Source organism: Bombina bombina, chromosome 3 (genome assembly GCF_027579735.1).
Source record: "Bombina bombina isolate aBomBom1 chromosome 3, aBomBom1.pri, whole genome shotgun sequence".
Lineage (NCBI taxonomy): Eukaryota > Metazoa > Chordata > Amphibia > Anura > Bombinatoridae > Bombina > Bombina bombina.
Genome location: NC_069501.1, coordinates 967445553 through 967471964, shown reverse-complemented (window position 1 = coordinate 967471964; position 26412 = coordinate 967445553). Strand labels below are relative to the sequence as shown.

At 37.6% G+C, this 26412-nt stretch overlaps 1 protein-coding gene across 1 annotated transcript; it reads left to right on the top strand.

Annotated features, from left to right (window-relative positions):
• Positions 1–2445: 2445 nt before the first annotated feature.
• On the top strand, positions 2446–7235 carry LOC128654225 (PRA1 family protein 3-like). The gene has a single exon (XM_053708029.1). It carries the CDS (start codon positions 2473–2475, stop codon positions 3037–3039), a length of 567 nt encoding a protein of 188 aa, XP_053564004.1. The 5' UTR covers positions 2446–2472; the 3' UTR covers positions 3040–7235.
• Positions 7236–26412: the final 19177 nt, after the last annotated feature.

The window sequence follows — 26412 nt, the reverse complement described above, 5'->3', positions numbered from 1 at the left end:
ACTGATTAATTTGAGACCAGAAGATCTTGACTTTTTGCCAGTTCCAAAAACAGTGGTATAAATCTGCAAACTCCATATTGCATTTAATGCATCTACTAGAAGAACCTGGGTCCACTTAGATAATCTAGCAGGGATTAAATATAATCTATTTATTAATTTAAAGTGCGATTCCCTCCAAGAATTAGAGACACATGTATTATAGATAATTTTAAAACTTTGTATTATCTGTTCTTCACTGAGTTCCGTAAAAAGTGTCTGCTACTTTCAAACTATTAAATTAAGTTGTGTCTGTTCCTGTCTGCTCTTCAAAGATTGCATATATTAGAGATTGCATAATTACCTGCTTAATATTGACTTATCCCTAATTCGATACCTTCTAAGTCCCAACTGTCACCATATTCTTGAAACAATTTGTTCACAAAATGTTGAACTCTGTTTTAAGTCTATCAAATGTTTTGACCTGGCATAAATTCAGGTAGACCTACAATAGGTACATACTTGGAGACCTGAAATTTAACTTTACATTCAGAGCTTAATCTTTGCCAGACTGTTATAACATTTCTGAAGACTAGCAGATTAGAGACTATGCTATGAAGTTTAGAAACAGGGCAATGCAACAAGGCCTGTAGAGAGAAGGGAGCAATAATAGCAGATTCCATTCTAAATAAAGTAACGTTCTCTTCTTCCGTCAGCCAATCAAATGCAAACTTTAATATACTAGACCAATTATAGTGCCTAATCTGTGGGAGACCAAGACCACCAAAATTCATATTATTGGACAACTTAATGGATGACATTCTTGGTTTCCTACTTTGCCATATAAACTTTGAACAGGCCATATTAAAATTGACAATATCTTTCTGTTGGAGGAATAAGAGTTTTTACCAGCATAATTCGGGCAGAAAGTGAAATCAATAGTGAGGTCCACCTTTGCAGTTTATTTTGGATTTTAGAGAGAGTATTTGGGAAATTAAACTCATACCATTTATTGGCTCCATAGAATCAATGTGGAACCGGGATGCTATCCTTGTAAATAATGCAAGGCTTGCAATCAGATTGAAAAAATAAGTTTTTTCTCTGACAGAACTGGCAAAATCTATAAAATTAGAAGCAAGATAACTTGTAGGACAGAGAGTTTAGTATATTTGGCTAAAAGTGCAGCTGTCCCCTTTACTAGGAAAAACGACAAGAGCCCTCCGTGACCGTGTACTTAAACATTTAAGAGACATAGAAAATGAAGTTCAAACTTCAAGTATAGCGTGACATTTCAAACTGCACCATAATTCATCTTCACGTGAATTTAAAATGATATGAATTGACCGTGTAAGTTTGGGGATCAGGGGAGGCAATGTGGATAGGACGTTACTTCAACGTGAGAGTAAATGGATCTACAATTTAGGGATGCTAGCCCCCAATGGCCTCAATAAGGAAACTAATTTAGGCCATTTCCTATAAGTGTACATAGTCTAATATCTTAGATTTAATCTGTATTAGTAGGTGAAAGCCATATAACCAATGAATCCAACAAATCTAAGTATGATGTATTTATATTGTATTTTTTTTTTTTTTTTTATTCTGTAACACTGTCAATGATATTAATGACACACATTTTTACCACGTGTTTCTTTAATTAAGTGGGAACCTATATTCACTGGCAACAGTTTCCGGAGGTGGCTGCACATCAATAAGCCTTAAAACGGAAATGATGGACTCCAAATAGATATGCCCGGAAGAAGCCAAACTTTTGGTGAAACGTACGTCGGCTTTACTTACTCTCTATTGAGTTAAGGAGGAAAACTTTTGAGGACATCAACACAGTCTACAGCTGATTACTGTTATTCAGCATACCTTGAGCCTTTTCATCAGCCAACCGCAAGTGTGTAAGGGTAGAAGGAGCAGGCATCGGGTTAAATACTCGATTTCTCTGTGGTTTGAATATACCGGGGCAACTTGGTTACCGACCGCATATGAGAAAAAGTGCACTCCTTCCAGGATCACACACACAAGTGGCTTACGCATTGGCACATAGCAAAATTTAAGCTGAAGATATTTACAGACTTTATCTGTGCCAACAGCGTGGAACGAAGATTTCTTCTATCAAGAAACTGCAGTTTATTTTACAAGACTGTGGCCACCTGCTGTGTGATGATGCAATATATATCTCTTAGTTCACAGAACTGAGCTACTACGCATGTGGACACTATTTGATGAGTATACTTGTATCCTATGGCATGTTTGTTTGATGTGTATGCCTTGTTTTTTGTCCCCTTGAGTTCTTCTTCTCTCTTTCATACTTAGTTTATAATTTTGTTTATTTTTCTGGTAATCACGGTTATGTGTATTACGCATATTTGTATAGCCTCACTACACGTATACAGTACTTTTGACTATATGTGTATTAAGTAAGGTTTATTTAGGCGCATGCGCAGACATTGACTAGGCCTCTTGACTATCTTGAATCAGCTGTTCAGAATGGACGTACAGGTTGCTCCTCTACGCTCCTGGGAGGATTTCTTCCCCGGCTTTGAGCGGTTTGCCCGGCCTGACTTTAAAGATGTATCTAAATGGAACAACAGGGTCGTAAGCAACCTGCTCTACTATCAAACGAACTACCTGCTTATGGGTGCGGCTATTATCTCCCTGGTGGGATTTTTAAGTCCACTTAACATGGTGCTCGGTGCCACTGTTGTGATTCTTATCTTCCTGGGCTTCATATGGACCTCACATAACAAGGATTTTGTGCGCAAATTTAAGAAGCAGTACCCCACCGTGTTCATTCTCTCCATTCTGTTATCCAGCTACTTTGTCATTTCAATGTTTGGCGGTGTGATGGTTTTTGTATTTGGAATCACTTTTCCGATGTTGTTAATGTTTATTCATGCTTCTCTGAGGCTTCGTAATGTAAAGAACAAACTGGAAAATAAGATTGAGGGAATTGGTCTGAAGAAAACGCCTATGGGAATTGTCCTTGATGCCCTGGAACAGCAGGAAGAAAACTTTGCTAAAATTGCCGGCCTAATCACCAAAGGGAAGGAGTAAAGATGGCCTCTTACAAGCCACAGCCCCACTCTGCTGCTGACCCACTGACGTGTTTCATTCACTTAACTGGCAACAGATGTCTGCCATGTTTTTTCCGATTATTTGGACAGCCAATTTGAAGAAATGCTTTTACATTGTTCTGTAAAATTATAATATTCCAAGTAGTTGTGGGTCTACTATTGTTGGAACTGCACGAACAGTGGCCACTGACAATGGGAATTTGGTAACACTGAATTATCCCTAATTCTGACTTATTTTATAGGTCAGCTACAACTCAACGTGACTCCCTAAATTCTGTAATTAAAGTTTTAGGAGTACTGTGCATGTAAACATAGTATTCTGAGTATTATTATTTTACCATATGAAGTGTTTATTGGTTACACAATGTTTACCCTGATTTAGTTTAGAGAACAGACGCAGATTGGGCACTTGGCTTGCTTTAGTTTAGATAACAGATGGAACACTTGACTTGCTTTAGTTTAGAGAACAGACGCAGACAGGACACTTGACTTGTTTAGAGAACAGATGCAAATGGGACACTTGGCTTGCTTTAGTTTAGAGAACAGATGCAGGCGGGACACTTGGCTTGCTTTAGTTTAGAGAACAGACGCAAATGGGACACTTGGCTTGCTTTAGTTTAGAGAACAGATGCAGGCGGGACACTTGGCTTGCTTTAGTTTAGAGAACAGATGCAGGCGGGACACCTGGCTTGCTTTAGTTTGGAGAACAGACGCAGATGGGACACCTGGCTTGCTTTAGTTTGGAGAACAGACGCAGATGGGACACCTGGCTTGCTTTAGTTTGGAGAACAGACGCAGATGGGACACCTGGCTTGCTTTAGTTTGGAGAACAGGCGCAGATGGGACACCTGGCTTGCTTTAGTTTGGAGAACAGACGCAGATGGGACACCTGGCTTGCTTTAGTTTGGAGAACAGACGCAGAAGGGACACCTGGCTTGCTTTAGTTTGGAGAACAGACGCAGATGGGACACCTGGCTTGCTTTAGTTTGGAGAACAGACGCAGATGGGACACCTGGCTTGCTTTAGTTTGGAGAACAGACGTAGACGGGACACTTGGCTTGCTTTAGTTTAGAGAACAGACGCACACGGGACACTTGGCTTGCTTTAGTTTAGAGAACAGACGCACACGGGACACTTGGCTTGCTTTAGTTTAGAGAACAGACGCACACGGGACACTTGGCTTGCTTTAGTTTAGAGAACAGACGCACACGGGACACTTGGCTTGCTTTAGTTTAGAGAACAGACGCACACGGGACACTTGGCTTGCTTTAGTTTAGAGAACAGATGCACACGGGACACTTGGCTTGCTTTAGTTTAGAGAACAGACGCACACGGGACACTTGGCTTGCTTTAGTTTAGAGAACAGACGCACACGGGACACTTGGCTTGCTTTAGTTTAGAGAACAGACGCACACGGGACACTTGGCTTGCTTTAGTTTAGAGAACAGACGCACACGGGACACTTGGCTTGCTTTAGTTTAGAGAACAGACGCACACGGGACACTTGGCTTGCTTTAGTTTAGAGAACAGACGCACACAGGACACTTGGCTTGCTTTAGTTTAGAGAACAGACGCACACGGGACACTTGGCTTGCTTTAGTTTAGAGAACAGACGCACACGACACTTGGCTTGCTTTAGTTTAGAGAACAGACGCACACGGGACACTTGGCTTGCTTTAGTTTAGAGAACAGACGCACACGGGAAACTTGGCTTGCTTTAGTTTAGAGAACAGACGCACACGGGACACTTGGCTTGCTTTAGTTTAGAGAACAGACGCACACGGGACACTTGGCTTGCTTTAGTTTAGAGAACAGGCGCACACGGGACACTTGGCTTGCTTTAGTTTAGAGAACAGGCGCACATGGGACACTTGGCTTGCTTTAGTTTAGAGAACAGGCGCACACGGGACACTTGGCTTGCTTTAGTTTAGAGAACAGGCGCACACGGGACACTTGGCTTGCTTTAGTTGCTCATTTACCCAATGTTTATGGATTTGTTACACCTAGTTCCTTCCTCTATTGATTTAATATTTTAATTATACGTCCTATGTCCACACTTAAAGGGACACTGAGCCCAAAAAAATTATTTTGTGATTTAGAGAGCGCGTGCAGTTTTGGGCAACTTTCTGATTTACTCCTGTTATCACATTTTCTTTATTCTCTTGGGATCTTTATTTGAAAGGCAAGAATGTACGTTTAAATGCCTACCTATGTTTGGTGAACAACCTGGGTTGTTCTTGCTGATTGGTGGATAAATTCATCCACCATTGAACAAGTGCTGTCCAGGGTCTGAACCAAAAATTGCTTGGCACCTTAGCTTAGATGCCTTCTTTTTCAAATATAGATATCAATTTTTCTTCGTTCTCTTGCTAGTGGAAGTGGGTTAGAGGGTTGCCTTGAATTGCTGCTCTGTCTGAATTGCGAAGGAAAAGAATTGGGTTCAGTGTCCCTTTAACCAGCAACTTCATTTTGAAGCTGGTTTAGACTTTTTGCACTCAAGTTTGTAGTCAAACCATTAGGGCACTTACATGTGCTGTATATTTGCACAAACGTTAAACCTCACTCCACATCTCCGCTTCTGCTATGCTTCTGGCTTGTAGTTCCATAGGAAAGTTATCTCAGTTTATTCTTTTGCCTTCTAATGTAACGATAATCAATATAGACCAGTGTGTCCAACCATTAGGTGCCACACTAGAGTGTTCTTTCCAGTTGAGGGAACCAATTGGGAAATAGTACAAACACACCAATACATATAAGGTGTTCTTATATATAGAAAGATCCTTCCAATAGACAGCATATGAGCTGTGTTTTTTATTTCAGTAACTGCTGCTTACTCCAGGCAGAAACATTAAAGAAAAGCATCCGTTAACAGAGCTTAGGTCAATAAGACGTATTCCTAGTACAGTAGTGGTTTTGGAAGTGGAGGTGATAAAAGTATAGGTTAGACACGGCTGTGCTAGATTTGTCTACTGCTAAAGTATTTTATTCTATTTTCTTTCTCTCTTGCAATATAAAAGTTAGAGACATGAAACCCAAAATGTTTTTATTTGTAACCTGAGAAACTCTGAACTTAAATCTATTTGAATTTAAATAATACAGCACTTCCTACAAATATTCATTGGTTAATAGCTACATATGTTTGCTCCTACCTATATGACCATTAGGACGCACAACTGATACTTCCGTATGCTTTGAATTTAAAACCGCTTGTACAAAACAAACCAATATGTTTACTTGCTGCTCTTCCATATAGATAATATAGTTTCCTAGTATAATGTCCATTTAATTTTAGAAATAAATTACTAACTTAGATAAGGCACATGACGCCTTCATTTGTTGCATGCTTATGAATTTGCTTTCATTTGAAGTTTCAGTATAATGGACACAAAACAAATCATTTTAGCACTAGCAAACCTGCTACTCACAAAGAAGCTAAACTCATAACGAAAGGGACACTCAAGGCAAAATGAAACTTTCATGATTCAGATAGAGCAGCAATTTTAAACAACTTTATAATTTTGCTTCTATTAACAAAATGTGCTCAGTCTTTTTATATTTATACCTTGAGTCACCAGCTCCTACTGAGCATGTGCGAGAATTCACAGAATATATGTAAATGCATTTGTGATTGGCTGATGGATGTCACATGATACAGGGGGAGAGGAAATAGACATAACTGAAATTTGTCAGAAAAAAATCTACTCATTTGAAGTTCAGACTATGCTATTGCATTGTCTTGTTATTGTACATTTGTTTATTATGCAAATCTACTGTATTTACTGCTTGAGATTCTCAGAGAACCTCTAGTTCAGAGCGGAACCTCAAGACCCAGCTGTCTGACTACTGCTGCTAAATGGGTCAGCAGCAGTTTTGCTCAGGACCATCAGGGGTTAAACACATAGTTGCAGGGTTGCTAGTGCTAAAATTACACACATGAAGTAATTCAATCAAATGATTTCTTCCTCTAATGAACCCTTTAAGATTGTTAATATCAGTAAAATATATTATTTTAGTATTAAGTTTATTTTTTATGATGTATCAAAGCTTTACTATTCCTTTAGTTTATCTAGGGGAAAAAATCTAAAGTGTAAATGTAAAGATATGATGTTTGCACTTGCTGTTCTATTTATTTGTTATATTTTTATTGGATGTATTAAAATGCTTCGCTTCCCTCTACATCTCCACAGAAATTTTATTCAACCCCCCCCCCATTCCACCAAAATCTCATACATTACCATATTGTTTATAGTATCAGATCATTATCGTATCACATATAATACCAAAATATTGCCTAGTCATTATTTTTAGTCTAAAATGAAAATATATATATATATCAGTGCCCCTAATATACAAAAGTAGAGAAATCCTGGATTTTTCCTGTGTATAATGTTAGCATTTTACAAAATAAACAATTTAAATCATGAAAAAAAAAAGAAAAAAGAAAAAAAAAAAAAAAGGTTTATTTAGATAAAGAGTGCTGTCATGGGGTTTCTTTTGTTTCTTATATATTTTTTATATATTTGCTTGTATATACCTCAGCACCAATAGTATTATTTATCCTATTTATCCTAAGTCTTTACCTGTTATAGTCCGGAGCAGGGCCGTTTTGTTGTTAACCACTGATTAAATATACCTTTATACAGGCCTGGTATAAATTCAGGTAGACCTACAATAGGTAAATACTTGGAGACCTGAAATTTAACTTTACATTCAGAGCTTAATCTTTGCCAGGCTGTTATAACATTTCTGAAGACTAGCAGATTGACTAGCAGATTAGAGACTATGCTAGGAAGTTTAGAAACAGGGCAATGCAACAAGGCCTGTAGAGAGAAGGGAGCAATAATAGCAGATTCCATTCTAAGTAAAGTAACGTTCTCTTCTTCCGTCAGCCAATCAAATGCAAACTTTAATATACTAGACCAATTATAGTGCCTAATCTGTGGGAGACCAAGACCACCAAAATTAATTTTATTGGACAATTTAATGGATGACATTCTTGGTTTCCTACTTTGCCATATAAACTTTGAACAGGCCATATTAAAATTGACAATATCTTTCTGTTGGAGGAATAAGAGTTTTTACCAGCATAATTCGGGCAGAAAGTGAAATCAGTAGTGAGGTCCACCTTTGCAGTTTATTTTGGATTTTAGAGAGAGTATTTGGGAAATTAAACTCATACCATTTATTTGGATTAAAATAAAAAAATATGTAAAGCTCACTTCACCTCAATTTATTGCCATAAGACTTATAGCGCAACCTAGAATTATTTTTTTATATATGAATAGAAAGAGAGCGTAGTTCACATAAGATCAGTGAGATCTAAAAGTCTAGGCAAAACAGCACCTATAAGTCAAAATAATAAGTTAAGACAAGACAAGGTACAAACGATCTATGCAAAAATAATCAGATACATTTAATAAAGGTACATTTGTATGAACATAGAAACATTAAAGACATATAAGTCAGGGGGTCCCCATTAGTAAATTGGTATAAGGATATGGCCAACAAAGTAACCAAAGTGGTGCACCACCTATGCTTATTATAGCGATTTAAGGTCAGAGAAAATATCCAAAAGATGCTTGAAAGGGCTAAGCGAAGCAGACAAGCATTTATGCATAAGTGTTAGCAGGCTCAGCAAAGCACTCAATGCTAGAAAAGTTCTCCAGTTTAAGCTGAATAGTGAGAGTGTAATGCAGAGAGTAAAAAAGTATCAGCATAAAGCAGGGCAAATCCACAAGCAGTTGCTAAACCTTCAGACAACCTGACATATCCTTACAAAGTCACACACCTAGATTTAGAGTTCTGCGTTAGCCGTCAAAAGCAGCGTTAAGGGGTCCTAATGCTGCTTTTGGACGCCCGCTGGTATTTAGAGTCAGGCAGGAAAGGGTCTAACGCTCACTTTCAAGCCGCAACTTTTCCATACCGCAGATCCCCTTACGCCAATTGCGTATCCTATCTTTTCAATGGGATCTTCCTAACGCTGGTATTTAGAGTCTTGGCTGAAGTGAGCGGTAGACCCTCTACCGACAAGACTCCTAACGCCAAAAAAGTCAGTAGTTAAGAGCTTTCTGGGCTAACACCGGTTTATAGAGCTCTTAACTACTGTGCTATAAAGTACACTAACACCCATAAACTACCTATGTACCCCTAAACCGAGGCCCCCCCACATCGCCGCCACTATAATAAATACTTTTAACCCCTAATCTGCCGACCGCACATCGCCGCCACCTACATTATCCCTATGTACCCCTAATCTGCTGCCCCCAACATCGCCGACACCTACATAATATTTATTAACCCCTAATCTGCCCCCCCCCAACGTCGCCACCACCTAACTACAAATATTAAACCCTAATCTGCCGGCCGGACCTCGCCGCCACTATAATAAATGTATTAACCCCTAAACCGCCATACTCCCACCTCGCAAACCCTATAATAAATATTATTAACCCCTAATCTGCCCCCCCCCAAAGTCGCCGCCACCTAACTTCAAGTATTAACCCCTAATCTGCCGACCAGACCTCGCCGCTACTCTAATAAATGTATTAACCCCTAAAGCTACACCCCCCTAAATTAAATATAATTTTAATCTAACGAAATAAATTAAATCTTATTAACTAAAGTATTCCTATTTAAAACTAAATACGTACCTGTAAAATAAACCCTAATATAGCTACAATATAACGAATAATTATATTGTAGCTCTTTTAGGATTTATATTTATTTTACAGGCAACTTTGTATTTATTTTAACTAGGTACAATAGCTATTACATAGTTATTTACTATTTAATAGCTACCTAGTTAGAATAATTACAAAATTACCTGTAAAATAAATCCTAACCTAAGTTACAATTAAACCTAACACTACACTATCAATAAATTAATTAAATAAATTACCTACAATTACATACAATTAAATAAACTAAACTAAATTACAAAAAATAAAAAAAGATTACATGAATATTAGGCTAATTACACCTACTCTAAGCCCCCTAATAAAATAAAAATGTCCCCCAAAATAATAAAGGTCCCTACCCTATTCTAAATTAAAAAGTAACCAGCTCTTTTACCAGCCCTTAAAAGGGCTTTTTGCGGGGCATGCCCCAAAATAATCAGCTCTTTTGCCTGTAAAAAAAAATACAACCCCCCAACATTAAAACCCACCACCCACATACCCCTACTCTAACCCAAACCCCCCTTAAATAAACCTAACACTACCCCCCTTAAGATCTCCCTACCTTGAGTCGTCTTCACCCAGCCGGGCCAAAGTCTTCATCCGATGGGGCAGAAGAGGACATCTAGACCGGCAGAAGTCTTCATCCTGATTGGAACAGCCAATAGAATGCAAGCTCAATCTGATTGGATGATTGGATCAGCCAATCGGATTGAACTTGAATCTGATTGGCTGATTCAATCAGCCAATCAGATTTTTCCTACCTTAATTCTGATTGGCTGATAGAATCCTATCAGCCAATCGGAATTCGAGGGATGCCATCTTGGATGATGTTGCTTAAAGGAACCTTCATTCGTCGGGTAGTCGTCAGGGAAGAAGGATGTTCCACGCCGGAGGTCTGGAAGATGGAGCCGCTCCTCGTCGGATGGATGAAGATAGAAGATGCCGCTTGGAGGAAGATGTCTGCCGGTCCGGATGTCCTCTTCTGCCCAGATACGATGAAGACTTCTGCCGGTCTGGATGTCCTCTTCTGCCCCATCGGATGAAGACTTCGGCCCGGCTGGGTGAAGATGACTCAAGGTAGGGAGATCTTCAGGGGGGTAGTGTTAGGTTTATTTAAGGGGGGTTTGGGTTAGAGTAGGGGAATGTGGGTGGTGGGTTTTAATGTTGGGGGGGTTGTATTTTTTTTTTACAGGCAAAAGAGCTGATTACTTTGGGGCATACCCCGCAAAAAGCCCTTTTAAGGGCTGGTAAAAGAGCTGGTTACTTTTTAATTTAGAATAGGATAGGGACCTTTATCCTTTTGGAGGGCTTTTTTATTTTATTAGGGGGCTTAGAGTAGATGTAATTAGCCTAATATTCTTGTAATCTTTTTTTATTTTTTGCAATTTAGTGTTTGTTTTTGTAATTTAGTTTAGTTTATTTAATTGTATGTAATTGTAGGTAATTTATTTAATTAATTTATTGATAGTGTAGTGTTAGGTTTAATTGTAACTTAGGTTAGGATTTATTTTACAGATAATTTTGTAATTATTTTAACTAGGTAGCTATTAAATAGTAAATAACTATTTAATAGCTATTATACCTAGTTAAAATAAATACAAAGTTGCCTGTAAAATAAATATAAATCCTAAGATAGCTACAATATAATTATTTGTTATATTGTAGCTATATTAGGGTTTATTTTACAGGTCAGTATTTAGTTTTAAATAGGAATACTTTAGTTAATAAGATTTAATTTATTTTGTTGGATTAAAATTATATTTAATTTAGGGGGGTGTTAGGGTTAGGGTTAGACTTAGCTTTAGGGGTTAATAAATTTATTAGAGTAGTGGCGAGGTCCGGTCGGCAGATTAGGGGTTAATACTTGAAGTTAGGTGGTGACGATGCTGGGGGGGGGGCAGATTAGGGGTTAATACTATTTATTATAGGGTTTGCGAGGCGGGAGTGGGGTTAATAACTTTATTAGAGTAGCGGCGAGGTCCGGTCGGCAGATTAGGGGTTAATAAGTGTAGGTAAGATAGCGGCGACGTTGGGGGGGGCAGATTAGGGGTTAATAAATATAATATAGGGTCGGCGATGTTGGGGGCAGCAGATTAGGGGTTCATAGGGTTAATGTAGGTTGCGGCGGTGTCCGGAGCGGCAGATTAGGGGTTAATAGTATAATGCAGGTGTCAGCGATAGCGGGGGCGGCAGATTAGGGGTTAATAAGTGTAAGGTTAGGGGTGTTTAGACTCGGGTTCATGTTAGGGTGTTAGGTGCAGACTTAGAAAGCGTTTCCCCATAGGAAACAATGGGGCTGCGTTGGGAGCTTAACGCTGCTTTTTTGCAGGTGTTAGTTTTTTTTTCATCCCAAACTGCCCCGTTGTTTCCTATGGATGGGGGAATCGTGCACGAGCACATTTGGCCAGCTTACTGCTACCGTAAGCAACGCTGGTATTGAGGACTGAAGTGGCGGTAAATTAGGCTCAGCGCACTCTTTTTGGAGCCTAACGCAGCCCCTCAGACAACCATAAATACCAGCGTTGTCTTAAGGGTGCGTTGGGAAAAAAAACTGCGTTAGCTACGCGGGTCTTTACCGACAAAACTCTAAATCTAGCGGATAGTCTTTTACCCTCAATATGTGGCAAAGATAGAAGATGTATAGTCCATTCATTCAAAGAACCAGAGGTGCTGCACTTTCATATAGTATTGAACCAGTAGGTTTGTCACTACATTTACCTGTTCGGGGGATCCCCTCCTCACTCAGATTACCCTCGGTGGCTTGTGGAACACTCCCTGCTGTTGACGGACTGCATGTGGATTAGAATTCATCTTACCGGTTTACCCGATATAACGCTGGATTCGTTCTGCTTCAATACTATCTGAAAGTGCAGCACCTCTGGTATCTTTATTAAATGTATCTGATTATTTTTGCATAGATCGTTTGTACCTTGTCTTGTTACCTTATTATTTTGACTTATAGGTGCTGTTTTGCCTAGACTTTTAAATCTCACTGATCTTGTGCGATCTACTCTCTCTTTCTATGCATATATATAAAAAAATATTTGGATTACCAGCTAATGTAACCCCCAGATATTTAATATGTTTTACTGTCTTAAAGGGACCCTGTCTCTCACTAACCTTATTCTGATACATCCAAATAATTTTGGGCAATATGCATTTCTTATTAGTTTCAATGCAAATAAAACATTTTATTTTTTCATGATATGCCTTATAGTTGTTTTTTAATTGTATTTTATTGTATACAATGTCAATTTAAAGGGACACTCTAGTCAAAATTAAACTTTCATGATTCAGATAGGGCATGCAACTTTAAACAACTTTCCGATTTACTGTTATAATTACATTTGCTTTGTTCTCTTGGTATTCTTAGTTAAAAGCTAAACATCGGTAGGCTCATATGCTAATTTCTATGCCCTTGTAGGCCACCTCATATCTGAATGCACTTGATAGTTTTTCACAGCTAGGGGGATTAGTTCATGTGTGTCATATAGATAATATTGAGCTCACGCCCGTGGATTTACTTATGAGAGGTCACTGATTGGCTAAAATGCAAGTCTGTCAAAAGAACTGAAATAAGGGGCAATCTGCAGAGGCAAAGATACAAGGTAATCACAGAGGTAAAATGTATATTAATATAACCGTGTTCGTTATGCAAAACTGGGGAATGGGTAATAGAGGGATTATTTTTTTAAACAATAAAAATTCTGGAGTAAACTGTCCCTTTAAGTTTGAAACAAATTGTTATTTGCTAAACTAACATGAGATATTGTGATGTTAGCACAAACATTTTATTAGAATATTTATTATTTAGATTCTGTATATTTATATTTGTGTTGCTGATATTAACCCCTTAGTGACCAGAGCACTTTTCCATTTTCTGATTGTTTGGGACCAAGGTAATTTTTCATTTCTGCGGTGTTTGTGTTTAGCTGTAATTTTCCTCTTACTCATTTACTGTACCCACACATATTATATACCGTTTTTCTCGCCATTAAATGGTCTTTCTAAAGATACCATTATTTTCATCATATCTTATAATTTACTATAACATTTTTTATAAAATATGAAGAAGAAAATGGAAAAAAACACACTTTTTCTAAGTTTGACCCCAAAATCTGTTAGTGAGAAAGATGAGGCGTCTTGATAAAGCCTAAGGGCAAAACGCGTTGACCTTGACACTGTTGTCACTCTGCACTTTATGCTTTTATTTTGATTGCTGTTATAATTGCCAAGAAAGGAAAGACAACTACTACAAGACTTCCTTTGTTGATTACCTCCTGCAACATTGCAGCTGGACGTTGTTACAACCTGCATTTGTTTCTAATCAGCTCTACTAAGTTGCACAGAGAGATTGCCAAGTTTTACTTTGATCTCCAACGATACAGATCATTCTGTTAGTCACTACTAGTGACCGCAAAGATTTCCTCTAAGTCACCACTGTTAGTGACCGCAAAGACCACTTTTAAGTCACAATCTGTGACCGCAAAGATACAACCGCAAGTTAATACATGCAAGTCACAATCTGTGACTGCAAAGACCTTGCTGTATAACATCACTGATGTCCGCTAAAGATTCTACTCCTAGTCACCACTTGTGACCGCAAAGACCCCACCACTAGTCACCTCTGTGACCGCAAATACCTCATTACAGTCACTACAAGTGACCGCCAAGTCCACTAGGCTAACACAGAAAGTGAGATACACATAGCCTAATGGTTAAGATCTCCCTCTCTTAGCCTAAAGGTCACGAGTTCAATTCCCACCACTACAAGTGACCGCCAAGTCCACACTGCGAGGATTGCATTATAGTCACTGCACGTGACCGCAAAGTTTAACATCCAAGTCACTGAATGTGACCGCAAAGACCACACTAAAAGAGAAATCAGGTGTGCCAAGAGACCAGCGTAAGTTGCAATCTCCCCTAAGACTCCCTAATTACACACGGAATAGGGGGATACACATACAGATTAAAGTTTAAAAAAATTGCAACATAATAAGCACTTGACAGAATATCAAGGATCACTGGTTACATTACAACTATATTGAAACAGCTACGATCACAAGTGTGACGTAGGAAAAGTCACATGACATATTTTTAAATACCAGTCTCTCACTAACGGACCGGTAACACACACCCGCCACAATAGCGGGGAGGTCATCTTGTTTGGATCTTTAAGATTTTTTAATCCAATTTCTGGACATTATCATTTGTTACACTATATAACAGGTACCTGATTATCAAATAGCGGAAATATATACTACAGTTATTCAATTGTTTTCTCTGATGAAATCGATGTTATAAGGGAGACGTCCCTTTTTATTTTATGTATGCTTTTAACAAGTTATTAAATTTCTGTCTAATTATACAAATGTTTTATTAGTTTTTATATATAGATAAGAAGCTCACATTAGACAACAAGTTTATATATATCAGTTGTATATACCTGTTTACATCCTTTTATTAACTGAATGTTGATAAATACTTAGGATTACCTACAATAAATATATAATAACAACATTGCAGTACATACACTAAACATTTATCCAATCACAAAATACAATATATTCAAATTATAGAATTTAACTAAATACTCTACCCGTGCTAATCTAGCGCTGGACTACATTCACTACAACCCAAAATCTGTTACACATTTACAACCACCAAAAAAACACCCATGCTAAAAAGTTTCTTAATTTTGTCCTGAGTTTAGAAATAGCCAATGTTTACATGTTGGTTTTTTTGCAAGTTGTAGGGCAATAAATACAAGTAGCACTTTGCTTTTTCCAAACCGCTGTTTTTTCAAAATTAGCGATAGTTACTTTGGAACACTGATATCTTTCAGGAATCCCTAAATATACCTTGACATGTATATATTTTTTTAGAAGACATAGTATTGATCTAGGGCTAGGCCCATTTTGTTATATTTCATGCCACCATTTCACCACCAAATGCGATCAAATAAAAAAAAAGTTAAATTTTTCACAATTTTAGGTTTCTCACTGAAATTATTTACAAACAGCTTGTGCAATTATGGTTGTAAATGCTTCTCTGGGATCCCCTTTGTTCAGAAATAGCAGACATATATGGCTTTGGCGTTGCTTTTTGGTAATTAGAAGGCTGCTAAATGCCGCTGCGCACCACACGTGTATTGTGTCTAGCAGTGAAGGGGTTAATTAGGTAGCTTGTAGGGAGCTTGCAGGGTTCATTTTAGCTTTAGTGTAGAGATCAGCCTCCCATCTGACACATCACCCCCCCCTGATCCCTCCAAAACAGCTCTCTTCCCTCCCCCACCCCACAATTGTCCCCGCCATCTTAAGTACTGGCAGAAAGTCTGCCAGTACTAAAATAAAAGATTTTATTTTATTTTATTTTTTTATTATTCTGCTGTGTAGGATCCCCCTTAGCCTCCAACCTCCCTGACCACCCCCCAAACAGCTCTCTAACCCTCCCCCTCTACCATATTGGGAGCCATCTTGGGTACTGGCAGCTGTCTGCCAGTACCCAGTTTACAAAAAAATTGATTTTTTTTAATTTATTTTTTATTTTTCAGTAGTGTAGCTCCCACACCCTCTCCCAGATCCCTTAGATCATTTCTATAGGAATTCTCTCCCACTTTTCTACCAACATTTTTCCATAGTGTAGCGGTTCCCACCCGCTCCCGTCCCATGCACGAACCCTAGCCTGCCACCCCCGTGCAAGCGCATGCCCCCGAGCGCGCCCCCGGCGACCCCACCCATGATCCCGCACCCTCTTCAAACTAGAAGCCTTCGATGGCCGCCCACCCGCCTCCCACATTGGCTCCCACCCACCAACGATTGCGGCCATCGATGTCCGATGCAGAGAGGGCTACAGAGTGGCTGTCTCTGCATCGGATGGGTAAGAAAGGTTATTGCAGCATGCCTCGATATCGCTTCCACCGTTTCTAAGACCAACGACGTACGGGGTATGTCCTTGGTCATTAACTGTATTTTTTTAGAGGACGTACCCTATACATCGTCGTTCATTAAGAGGTTAAAGGAACATGAAACACAATTTTTTTTGTTAGTGAAGACAGAGTATACCATGTTGAAAAAGTTTCCAGCTTACTTCTATTATCAAATTTGCTTTGTTCTCATGCATTTGTCAAAGAGATACCTTACCTAGGTAGTTAACGTTCACATGTCTGGAGCACTATACATGGCAGGAAAAAGTGCTGACATCTAGTACTCTTGTAAATGTATAACATTCTTGTAATATTGCTGCCATTAAGAGGGCAATTTATCAAACTGAGGCGGACAGGTGCACATATATGCACCACTGTCTGCCGCAGCGCGCCTCTGGCGGGTTGAATTCCTCTGGAGGAATTCAGCATTGCACATTAGAGCTATTTTGAGCTTGTGTACAATCTCCCTGGTCGGACAAGATCGGGAAGATTGAATTTTGCCACCTTAGAGGTGGTGAAGAGGTTAGAAAAGCAGCAGTCTAATGACCGCTGCTTGTTAAATACGGTGTGCAGGTTCTCTTGTGAGAGCCTGCAGCCATAGTGGGTCGAAAGGCTTGCAAAGCCTTTGATAAATCAACCCCTATGTTGCTACAGACACGTAAACACTCCTGCCCGAATGAAGCAAATCTGATAAAAGAAGTAATTTGGAGCTTTGATGCTACATAGGATCTAGGGATCCGGCCATTGGTTCTATAAATAGTGCATACTAGCTAGAATATTTAGAGTATTGTTTTGTTTATGGATTCAATAAAAAATACAAGTAACAAGAGCTACACATATGAAACCCAGTCATGCTACACATATCTAACCCATGTGTTCTTCTTTCTTGCTGGAAGATGGGGCGGAAATAGACAAATAGTGAAATGGACAAAGAATAATGAGCATGGTAAAATGTGAGCAAGTAACCCCTACAACCTTACACATAGTTTCACCTCTGTGACACCATCAGCCTTTCACCTCTGAGGTTTGTTAGATAGGACTCGGAGTAAACAATAAGAAGAAACATTTTTTTTTGGGGGGGGGGGCACAGACAATGGTTCACAAGTGATTAAATATTACACTGAAATGTGTAATGCTCTGGCTACTGAAGTACTTCACTCTCTAGCAACATGTACTTACTGTCTATTAGGATGTATATTGTAGGTACATTCTTTGAAACAGGAAACAGAGTATAGGTTATAGCTAAGTAGTCTAGTCACAATTATTTTCGGACCAATCTTTGAAGGGAAACCTTGAGATTGTAATATAAAGGGACAGTTAACACCAGCATTTTTGTTGTTTAAAAAGATAGATAATCCCATTATTACCCATTCCCCAGTGCATAACCAACACTGTTATAATAATACACGTTTTACCTCTATGATTATCTTGTATCTAAGCCTCTGCAAACTGCCCTCTTATTTCAGTTCATTGCTAACTCCGAGGTAACTTCACGTGCGTAAACTCAATGTTATGATTATCTATATGACACACAAACTAACGCCCTCTAGTGGTCAAAATGCATTCAGATTAGAGGTGGCCTTCAAGGTCTAAGAAATTAGCATATGAGCCTACCTAGGTTTAGCTTTCAACTAAGAATACCCAGAGAACAAAGCAAAGTTGGTGATAAATGTAAATTGGAAAGTTGTTTAAAATTGCATACCCTAATTGAATCATGAAAGTTTATTTTGGAGTTGACTGTCACTTTAAATAAAAAAAAATTTGTAGTAAAAACATTTTGCAATATACTTTCATTATTTATTTTTCCTCTTTTCGTGTAATTTAACTCATAAAATGTATAGAATTTGACAGCAGATAAAAATTATAGACCCAACAAATCTGCCCACGACGATACATTTTTCCTAAAGTGTTCAGTTTATTTAAAATATTTTAACATTTGGTCAGTATGTTAATTTATTGCAATAGTACAATATAATCTTGTAATTACAACCATGCTCCTTTAAAAAAAAAAAAAAATTATATTTATTAACGAACTAAAACTTGAGTCAGAGGCACAATGTAAAAGACATTAGAGTTGTTTTAGTAAAACATAGCATGTTACTAAGACAAACTCAACTTGTATTTTTGTATTGAGAATGTTGTGCTCACCAAATACTCATTAATATATCCTGCATATTCTGCAATATTATGAGGTTATGTGAACGTAATCATAGGTACTTTGTATACAAAACACTGGTGATCTCATTGATGTTCTCAACATACTTACCAGGATAACATAGATTTGTTTTTCTATTTCATTGACAAATGTTCACAGGAAACACATATCTCAGTATATTGTAGTGCCCGAGAGCATGAATGATGAACACAAACCTCTAATTCATACTGCCGCAAAGGCACTTCAGTTATACAAACAGCAATTATGTTGGAGACTGAGTTTGTTGTTGTACAATTTGTCTGTTTAGGTTTTGAAAACATACAACCCACAGGAAATAATTTAACACTATCCTTTTCACGGATACATTTCTAAAACTGCTTTTCACAATTCAGCACTAAGTGTTACTGAATGTAAGTACTTCAAATCATCAACTTTCAAGTCCTGATAGAATGCTTAATAGACTGAAAATCCTAAACAAAGTGTATCAGTGTATTCGATGCTGTATGTTGTTGGACTATGTGGTGTTTTGTGTGTTTGTGAGCTATACAGGAAAATCGCTTAGATATTAAAGGACCATTAAACTTGACATTTCAACAACGTATAAAATGTTTCATTATTGCAATATACATTCATTATTTATTTTGCTGCCTTTTGCTGTAAAATACATCTAAATATTGTGCTTGTTTCACTTTCTCCCAGGGAGGTTTGGGTTAATACTTTTAGGCAATTTATATAAGCTTTGTTTACTTCACCCGCCCATCTAAGCTTCTCAACAGTCACGTTTTTAAAAAGTGGATTATCAGTTTTGCATCAATAATTACGATAGGAGAATCATTCTTTGCAATAGTAACTAAAGTGAATCAGTGATGAACCACCTTAAAGGGACATTATACACTAATTTTTTCTTTGCATAAATGTTTTGTAGATGATCTATTTATATAGCCTATAAAGTTTTTTTTTTTAAATAAATGTATAGTTTTGCTTATTTTTAAATAACATTGCTCTGATTTTCAGACTCCTAACCAAGCCCTAAAGTTTTATGTGAATACTGTCAGCTACCTTCTCCAGCTTGCTCCTGTCTGTGTAAAGGGTCTTTTCATATGCAAAAGAAGGGGGAGGGGGGAGGGTCTTATTTGCCACTTGCAGTGGGCTTTCCAGCTACCTTTTCAACAGAGCCAAACTGACAGCTTCTAAGTAAGTTTTTTAACAGTTTTATACTGGATTTTTATATCAGTATCTGTGCATCTTATTCTTTATAGTAGTGTCTATTACATGCAGTTATATGAAAATGAGTGTATACTGTCCCTTTAAGGGAAGAGATAAGGACAGGCTTCCCCAGTCTCTCTCAACTGCACGTGTGCAAACAGAGTTCATGCTATATCTGGATATTAGTTTGTTAGGGCTAGATTTATCAAGCCCCTGCGGCAGCAAGTTCTCACAAGAACTTGCTTGCCGCAATTTATCAAGCAGCGGTCACCAGACCGCTGCTTCCCTAACATCTTCGCCACATCTATTCTGGCGAAATTCAATCTCCTCGGTCGAGTTCGACCGAGGAGATTGACAACTCCTGCCCGGGCGTGATTGGCTGTGCGCGGGCAGTGGGCGGGATTGCACGCGAGCGCAAAATTGCGCTTGTGTGCAATGTTAATTACCTGCGGGTAATTGCGCCCCGCCACAGGCGAGCTGAGGCGTACAGGGGCGTGTATATGCGCCCCTGTACGCCTCAGGGTTGATAAATCTAGCCCTTATTGTTTAGCAATGATTCTTTTGTTCTGGGGGACAGGGAAATCAGTGAAATAAAACAAAACAAAACATAAAACAATATATTCATGTGGCAAAATAAAGCTGCAGTTTTTATTGGAAAATTATTCTCAGATATGAAGGTTCAAAATCATGTAGTTTAAAACTTTGTGTTAAGTGGTCCTTAAAGCTCTTACCCTATTGAATTTAGTTTTTAGAAAAACTGGATTAAAAATTGCAGAATTTGATCAATAGAGTTTAATTTATGTATTCCATGATGATGAAAAGCTCTGTATTATGGTAATAATTTACTTCTTCCTATATTATGTCTTAAAGGGACAGTCAACCATAGAATTGTTATTGTTTTAAAAGATAGATAATCCCTTTATTACCCATTCCCCAGTTTTGCACAACCAACACAGTTATATTAATATACTTTTTACCTTTGTGATTACCTTGTATCTAAGAACCTTCTTCCAGCCCCCTGATCACATGACTGTGACTGTTTATTATCTATTGTCTTAAAATTAGCATTGTTTTGTGCTAGATCTTAAATAACCCCCTGTGCCTGAACACAGTGTTATCTATATGGCCCACGTGTACTTTCTGTCTCTTTGTATTTAAAATTGATTTAAAAAGCATGTGATAAGAGGCTGCCCTCAAGGGCTTAGAAATTAGCATATGAGCCTACCTAGGTTTAGTTTAAACTAAGAATACCAAGAGAAAAAAGCTAATTTTTTGATAAAAAATAAATTGGAAAGTTGATTAAAATTAAAAGTCCTATCTGAATAATGAAAGTTTAATTTATACTAGACTGTCCCTTTAAGTTCACAAGCGCTCACTATTATTTAGTGAATTAGCTGGCTAGGATAACATAGAAACTGGTGAAACTGGAGAGGCCAAAGAGAGTTTTTGTGAATTGTTCCTGTCACATCTCATGTTCTTCCTAAATCTATTCGCTAGCATCTCCATCAGCATTCAAAATATTACATCTTTCATTTGGAAAAAAAGATACAAGGTAATCACAGAGGTAATATGTGTAATAATATAATTGTGTTGACAAAAATCTAGATTACAACATTATTAAGCTCCGACCCAGAGTGAAGATTTATGATTCTCCAGATTCAAATTAATGGCTGTAACTATGTTCTATGTAATATATATGGCCCAAATTCTTTTTCCCCGTTTTTTTGGGATGTTGTTAGGAGCAAGTTATTCCCTTTTTCTGCGGCTAATTTAATATTAGGAGGAGACTTCAATATGTCTTTGTGCCCAGTACTCGATAGATTATCTGGTAAAAATTTACGGGAAAATTGCAAAATATTAAAAAAAATTCTGTTCTGAATTGAATTTAGTGGATATATGGAGACTTAAAAACCTGGATCAACGTAGCTTTTCATGTGAATCAAAATCACATATGACATTCTCCAGAATCGATTTATTTTTGATTTCTAAACCTCTAGCCTTGTGTAGATCAGATAAAAAATGTACGATGTTGCGATCTCGGATCATGCCGTTATTTCATTTACTCTATCCGCCACTGTGCCCCTCCAGACTCAGAATACTACTTTTTTTTTTCCTCGGTTTTTGGCTGATAGTCCAAGATTTACTAATTGGTTAAAACAAAAATGGAAGGATTATACTACTTTTAATATAAGTCAATATACTAAACCTGAGGTTTTTTGGGAGGCAGCCAAAGCGGTTTTGAGGGGGGAAATCAAAGCCTATCTGTGTAGCTCGAAGAAGAAAGCTTTGGCGCAGGAATCACAATTAGCTGCTCAAGTTAGGAACGCACTTCAGAGATTTTATGCAAATAAATCTAAGGATAATTGGGATATTGTAAGTACAAAAGGGAAAGAGATATTTTCTTAAAACAAAGATCCCTGGAAGAAGAACAGAAAATTAATTACCAATTCAGGGGTCCCTACGGGAACTCATCCAAATTTTTGGCTAGGTTATTTCTGCAATTAAAGTGGATAATAGAAAATATACCAATGCAGAAGATATTAGCAAAGAGTTTTATAAGGTCTTCCAACGTTTGTATTCGTAATCCAATACTAATTTGGATAATGCTGCTAATTTTTGGGCTAATGTCAATTTGCCAAAGATTTCTGAGGAAGAGCTGATAGGCTTAAATAGACCAATTTCTGAGGAAGAGGGGGTAGAGGCTATACAGTCGGCTAGTAGTAATAAGTCCCCAGGCCCGGATTGTATTCCAGAAGAGTTATTTACAATTTTAAAAGAAGAAATTAAAGTACCTCTAGTTAAACTTTTTAACTTCTATTTTTCCTCTAGCAATACAATGTCAAATTATTTCTCATCGGCACGTATTTAATTGATTTTAAAGAAAGGCAAGGACCCGGAGGATCCTGGGTCTTATAGACCGATATCTGTGCTTAACGCAGCTTATAAATTATTGACAACGATCATATCATCTAGGCTGGTAAAATTGCTAGATAAAGCTATTCACCCAGATCAAACAGGGTTTATGAAAGAGAGGAATTCCCTTAAAAATATTCGTAAAGTCACCTCTCTTATGGACTATGTGTGGAATTTAGATCCAAACAGTGTTTAATTTAAAAAGGTTAGTAAAGCAGCTATCCTCACTGTTGATGCAGAAAAAGCTTTCGATGCTGTGAACTGGAATTACCTCTTCACTGCATTAGAGAGATTCGGATTTAAAAATCAGTTTTTGGAATTTATCCGAAATCTATATAAAAACCCGATCTCTTATCTCTACATCAATGGCTGCCTCTCTTCCCATATAGTACTTAAGAGAGGGACTAGGCAAGGATGCCCGCTTTCCCTGCTGCTTTTTAACTTAGCTTTAGAGCCTTTTGCCTCTTTGCTGCGGGATAGACTATCCGGGATTTCGCTTGGTTCCGCCAGGTTAAAAATTCTGCTGTATGCAGATGATCTCTTGATTTTCCTCGACAACGCACAATACGCTATCCCATTAGTCTTACAATTGTTTAATTTATTTTCCTCCTTTTCAGGTTATAAAATTAATTATGAGAAGAGTGAACTTCTTTGGCTACATAGAGAGGGTTCTAAGTGGGTAGATCACCCGTTCAAAGTGGTGGAGTCCGTCCGGTATTTAGGTATTATCCTTCATAGAAACCCTGCAAAGTGGTATAATTAAATTTTCTGCCGGTTCTTCAGAAAATTAAAAGTGATTTAGAAAATTGGTCCTCCCTGTTAATTTCTATGTCAGCAAGAGTTAATTTAATAAAAACAATTATTTTTCCAAGAATCTTATATCTTTTACAGAATCTTCCCCTATTATTGTCCAATAGGGATATCCTGGATCTACACTCTTGGCAATCTAAATTTATTTGGGGCAACAAAAAGCCCCGATTGGGTTTGAATAGATTGATGCAAAGTCGATGTTTCGCAGGATTGGCATTACCAGACTTAAGACTGTATAATTGGGCTTGTCTAGCTAAATTAGCGTTTGATTGGATTACTTAGTTTGTTTTGCTATAGTTAGAAACGTTTCTGGTCTTTCCTTTTTCACTGAAGGCGATTTTGCACTGCCCTGTGAAAAATTTACCTTCTAACATATCTAAATTGATCTCGTTTAAAAATGTCATTTTAGCCTGGCATAAAATTTGCAGGGTTTTGAAAATTTCACCGCTATTTTTAGAGTTTCTCCCGATAATGGGTAACCCCCAATTTACGCCCGGCATTAATCAGAGAATCTTTAGACATTGGGCAGATTTAGGTCTGATTTATGTTCACCAGATATTTGACTCCAATCAACTGCTTAAATCGGAGTTGTTGTTCCACAAGTTTAATTTGCCCAGTTCTCATCTATATGCTTTTTTTCAGTTGCGTCACTATGTATTTTCACAGAAATGAGATTTCTCAGCCCTGTTGGATTGGATGGATATTACGTCAATTCTCGCTGGGACGTTCGTCAATATCATTGATTTACGATATTTTATTGGCTAAACAGGGCGAGTTACTTATGAATAAATTATCTAACTCCTGGGGAAGATTTTTTCCGCTTCTGGAGGAGAATAGGATTGAGCGTAGCTTTTTAGAGTTAGAAAAATTACAGATATCTATATCTTGGAGAGAAACTCATTTAAAGTTAATCAATAGCTATTATCTGTCTCCTGATAAATTGTCTAGATTTTACCCGACTCAAGTTTTTGGGTGCCCCCGTTGCTCTCTTAATAAAGCCGATGTCTTTCATATAATCTGGGCTTGTCCCAAAATTCAACAATTCTGGCAGAAGATTAGATATTGGTACTGTAAGTATTGCGGAGATGGGGGCCCACTGCTAGCTGAAGAGATATTCTTATTATCTAATTTAGATCTCCATCCTAAGAGGATGGTAAAACCTCTAAATACAATTATTCTGATTGCAAGACAGTTAATAGTTAAGAATTGGAAAGATCATGTAGCTCCAAGCTTTTCATGTTTTCTTAAAGAAATTAAATCTCAGATTATATTTGAGTCCTTTCACACAAAATTTTTAGTGGAAAGTAGGATAGGATCTTTCCTCTTAGATTGGCTCCCGCTAATTAGGTCCTATCCTCTTCCTATTCAAAAACGTATTCTCCTGCCCTTTTTAAACACTATTCCATTTCTTGAGATGGTTACAGCTAATCTATTCCCATCAGCTTGGATAACAGTTTTCGTGAGATTACTTCTTAGAGTGAAACCCCAAGGTAATAAGAACCCCCCTTTGAGGTCTGCGGTATGTATTGATGGGGTGTCGATGTTTCCGGCCGCGCGTGGTTATCGACCCTGTTCTTTCCCCTCCCTTAGTTTCTGACCCCCCTTTTTTTCCCCTTATTTTGTTCTTAAAAAAAATAAAGGGGGGGGGGGGAGTTCCGGCAATTTGATCACCGTTTCTTTGGTTTTTTTTTGTTTGTTTTTGTAAATGAAAAATATTTTGTTTTTTGGTATAAATGCGTTATAGATTCACTGTAAATCAGACGTTATGGTACACTGCCTCTGTGATCATTTTCATTTCTTGGTGTTGGTCTGGTTTCCTATCAATATTATTTGTCGAGGCATCCTGCGTGATGCAAGAGAAAATTGCGATTTGTGATCTGTACTGTTGGCAACAATAAAAAAAGAGAAATAAAAAAAATAATATAATTGTGTTGGTTATGCAAAACTGGGCAATGGGTAATAAAGAGATCATCTATCTTTTTAAACAATAACAATTTTGGAGTTGACTGTCCCTTTAAGTTGTTTTAAAGGATGTTCCTTTTTTCAACTGCTCTATAGTTTATATTCCTCCCTGGGTCTGACTAAATGATTTAGCTGTCCATCCACTTTATTCCAACAATTGATAGGTCAACTAGGTCTCTGAATGTTAGATCAGTAAATCTTCTTTATTTAAACCCTGTGCATTTATGTTTTCTATATTTATATACAATTTCAGACCATTTTAATAAATAAATAAAAAAACTAATAGGAATGTAAATTAATGATATATTTATGATAAAACTCTTGCACCTATATGTATTTTTAAAAGCTGGATCAATTCTGGGTCTTCAAGTATAGGACAGTTAAAAAATTAGATTTAATTCCAAATCACAAAAAAACTTTATGATGTTATGAAAGATCCAAACAATAGAATAGAAAGAATTCTTAACTGCTGGGGAATAAATAAATACATTAGAAACAGGATATCAAAACAATATTATTACAAAGATTACAAATGCAAAATATATAATTGAAACGCAGTTTAAAGGATAATGGGGGGGGGGGGGGGGCGTGTCTTAGCCGCAGCCATGATAAGAAGTGCCTCTTACTAGCTCCGAAATTATCTTGAACTTTTGGACATTTATCTCCAACTTTCAGGTCTATATCTCCAATTTATCTGTTATATAT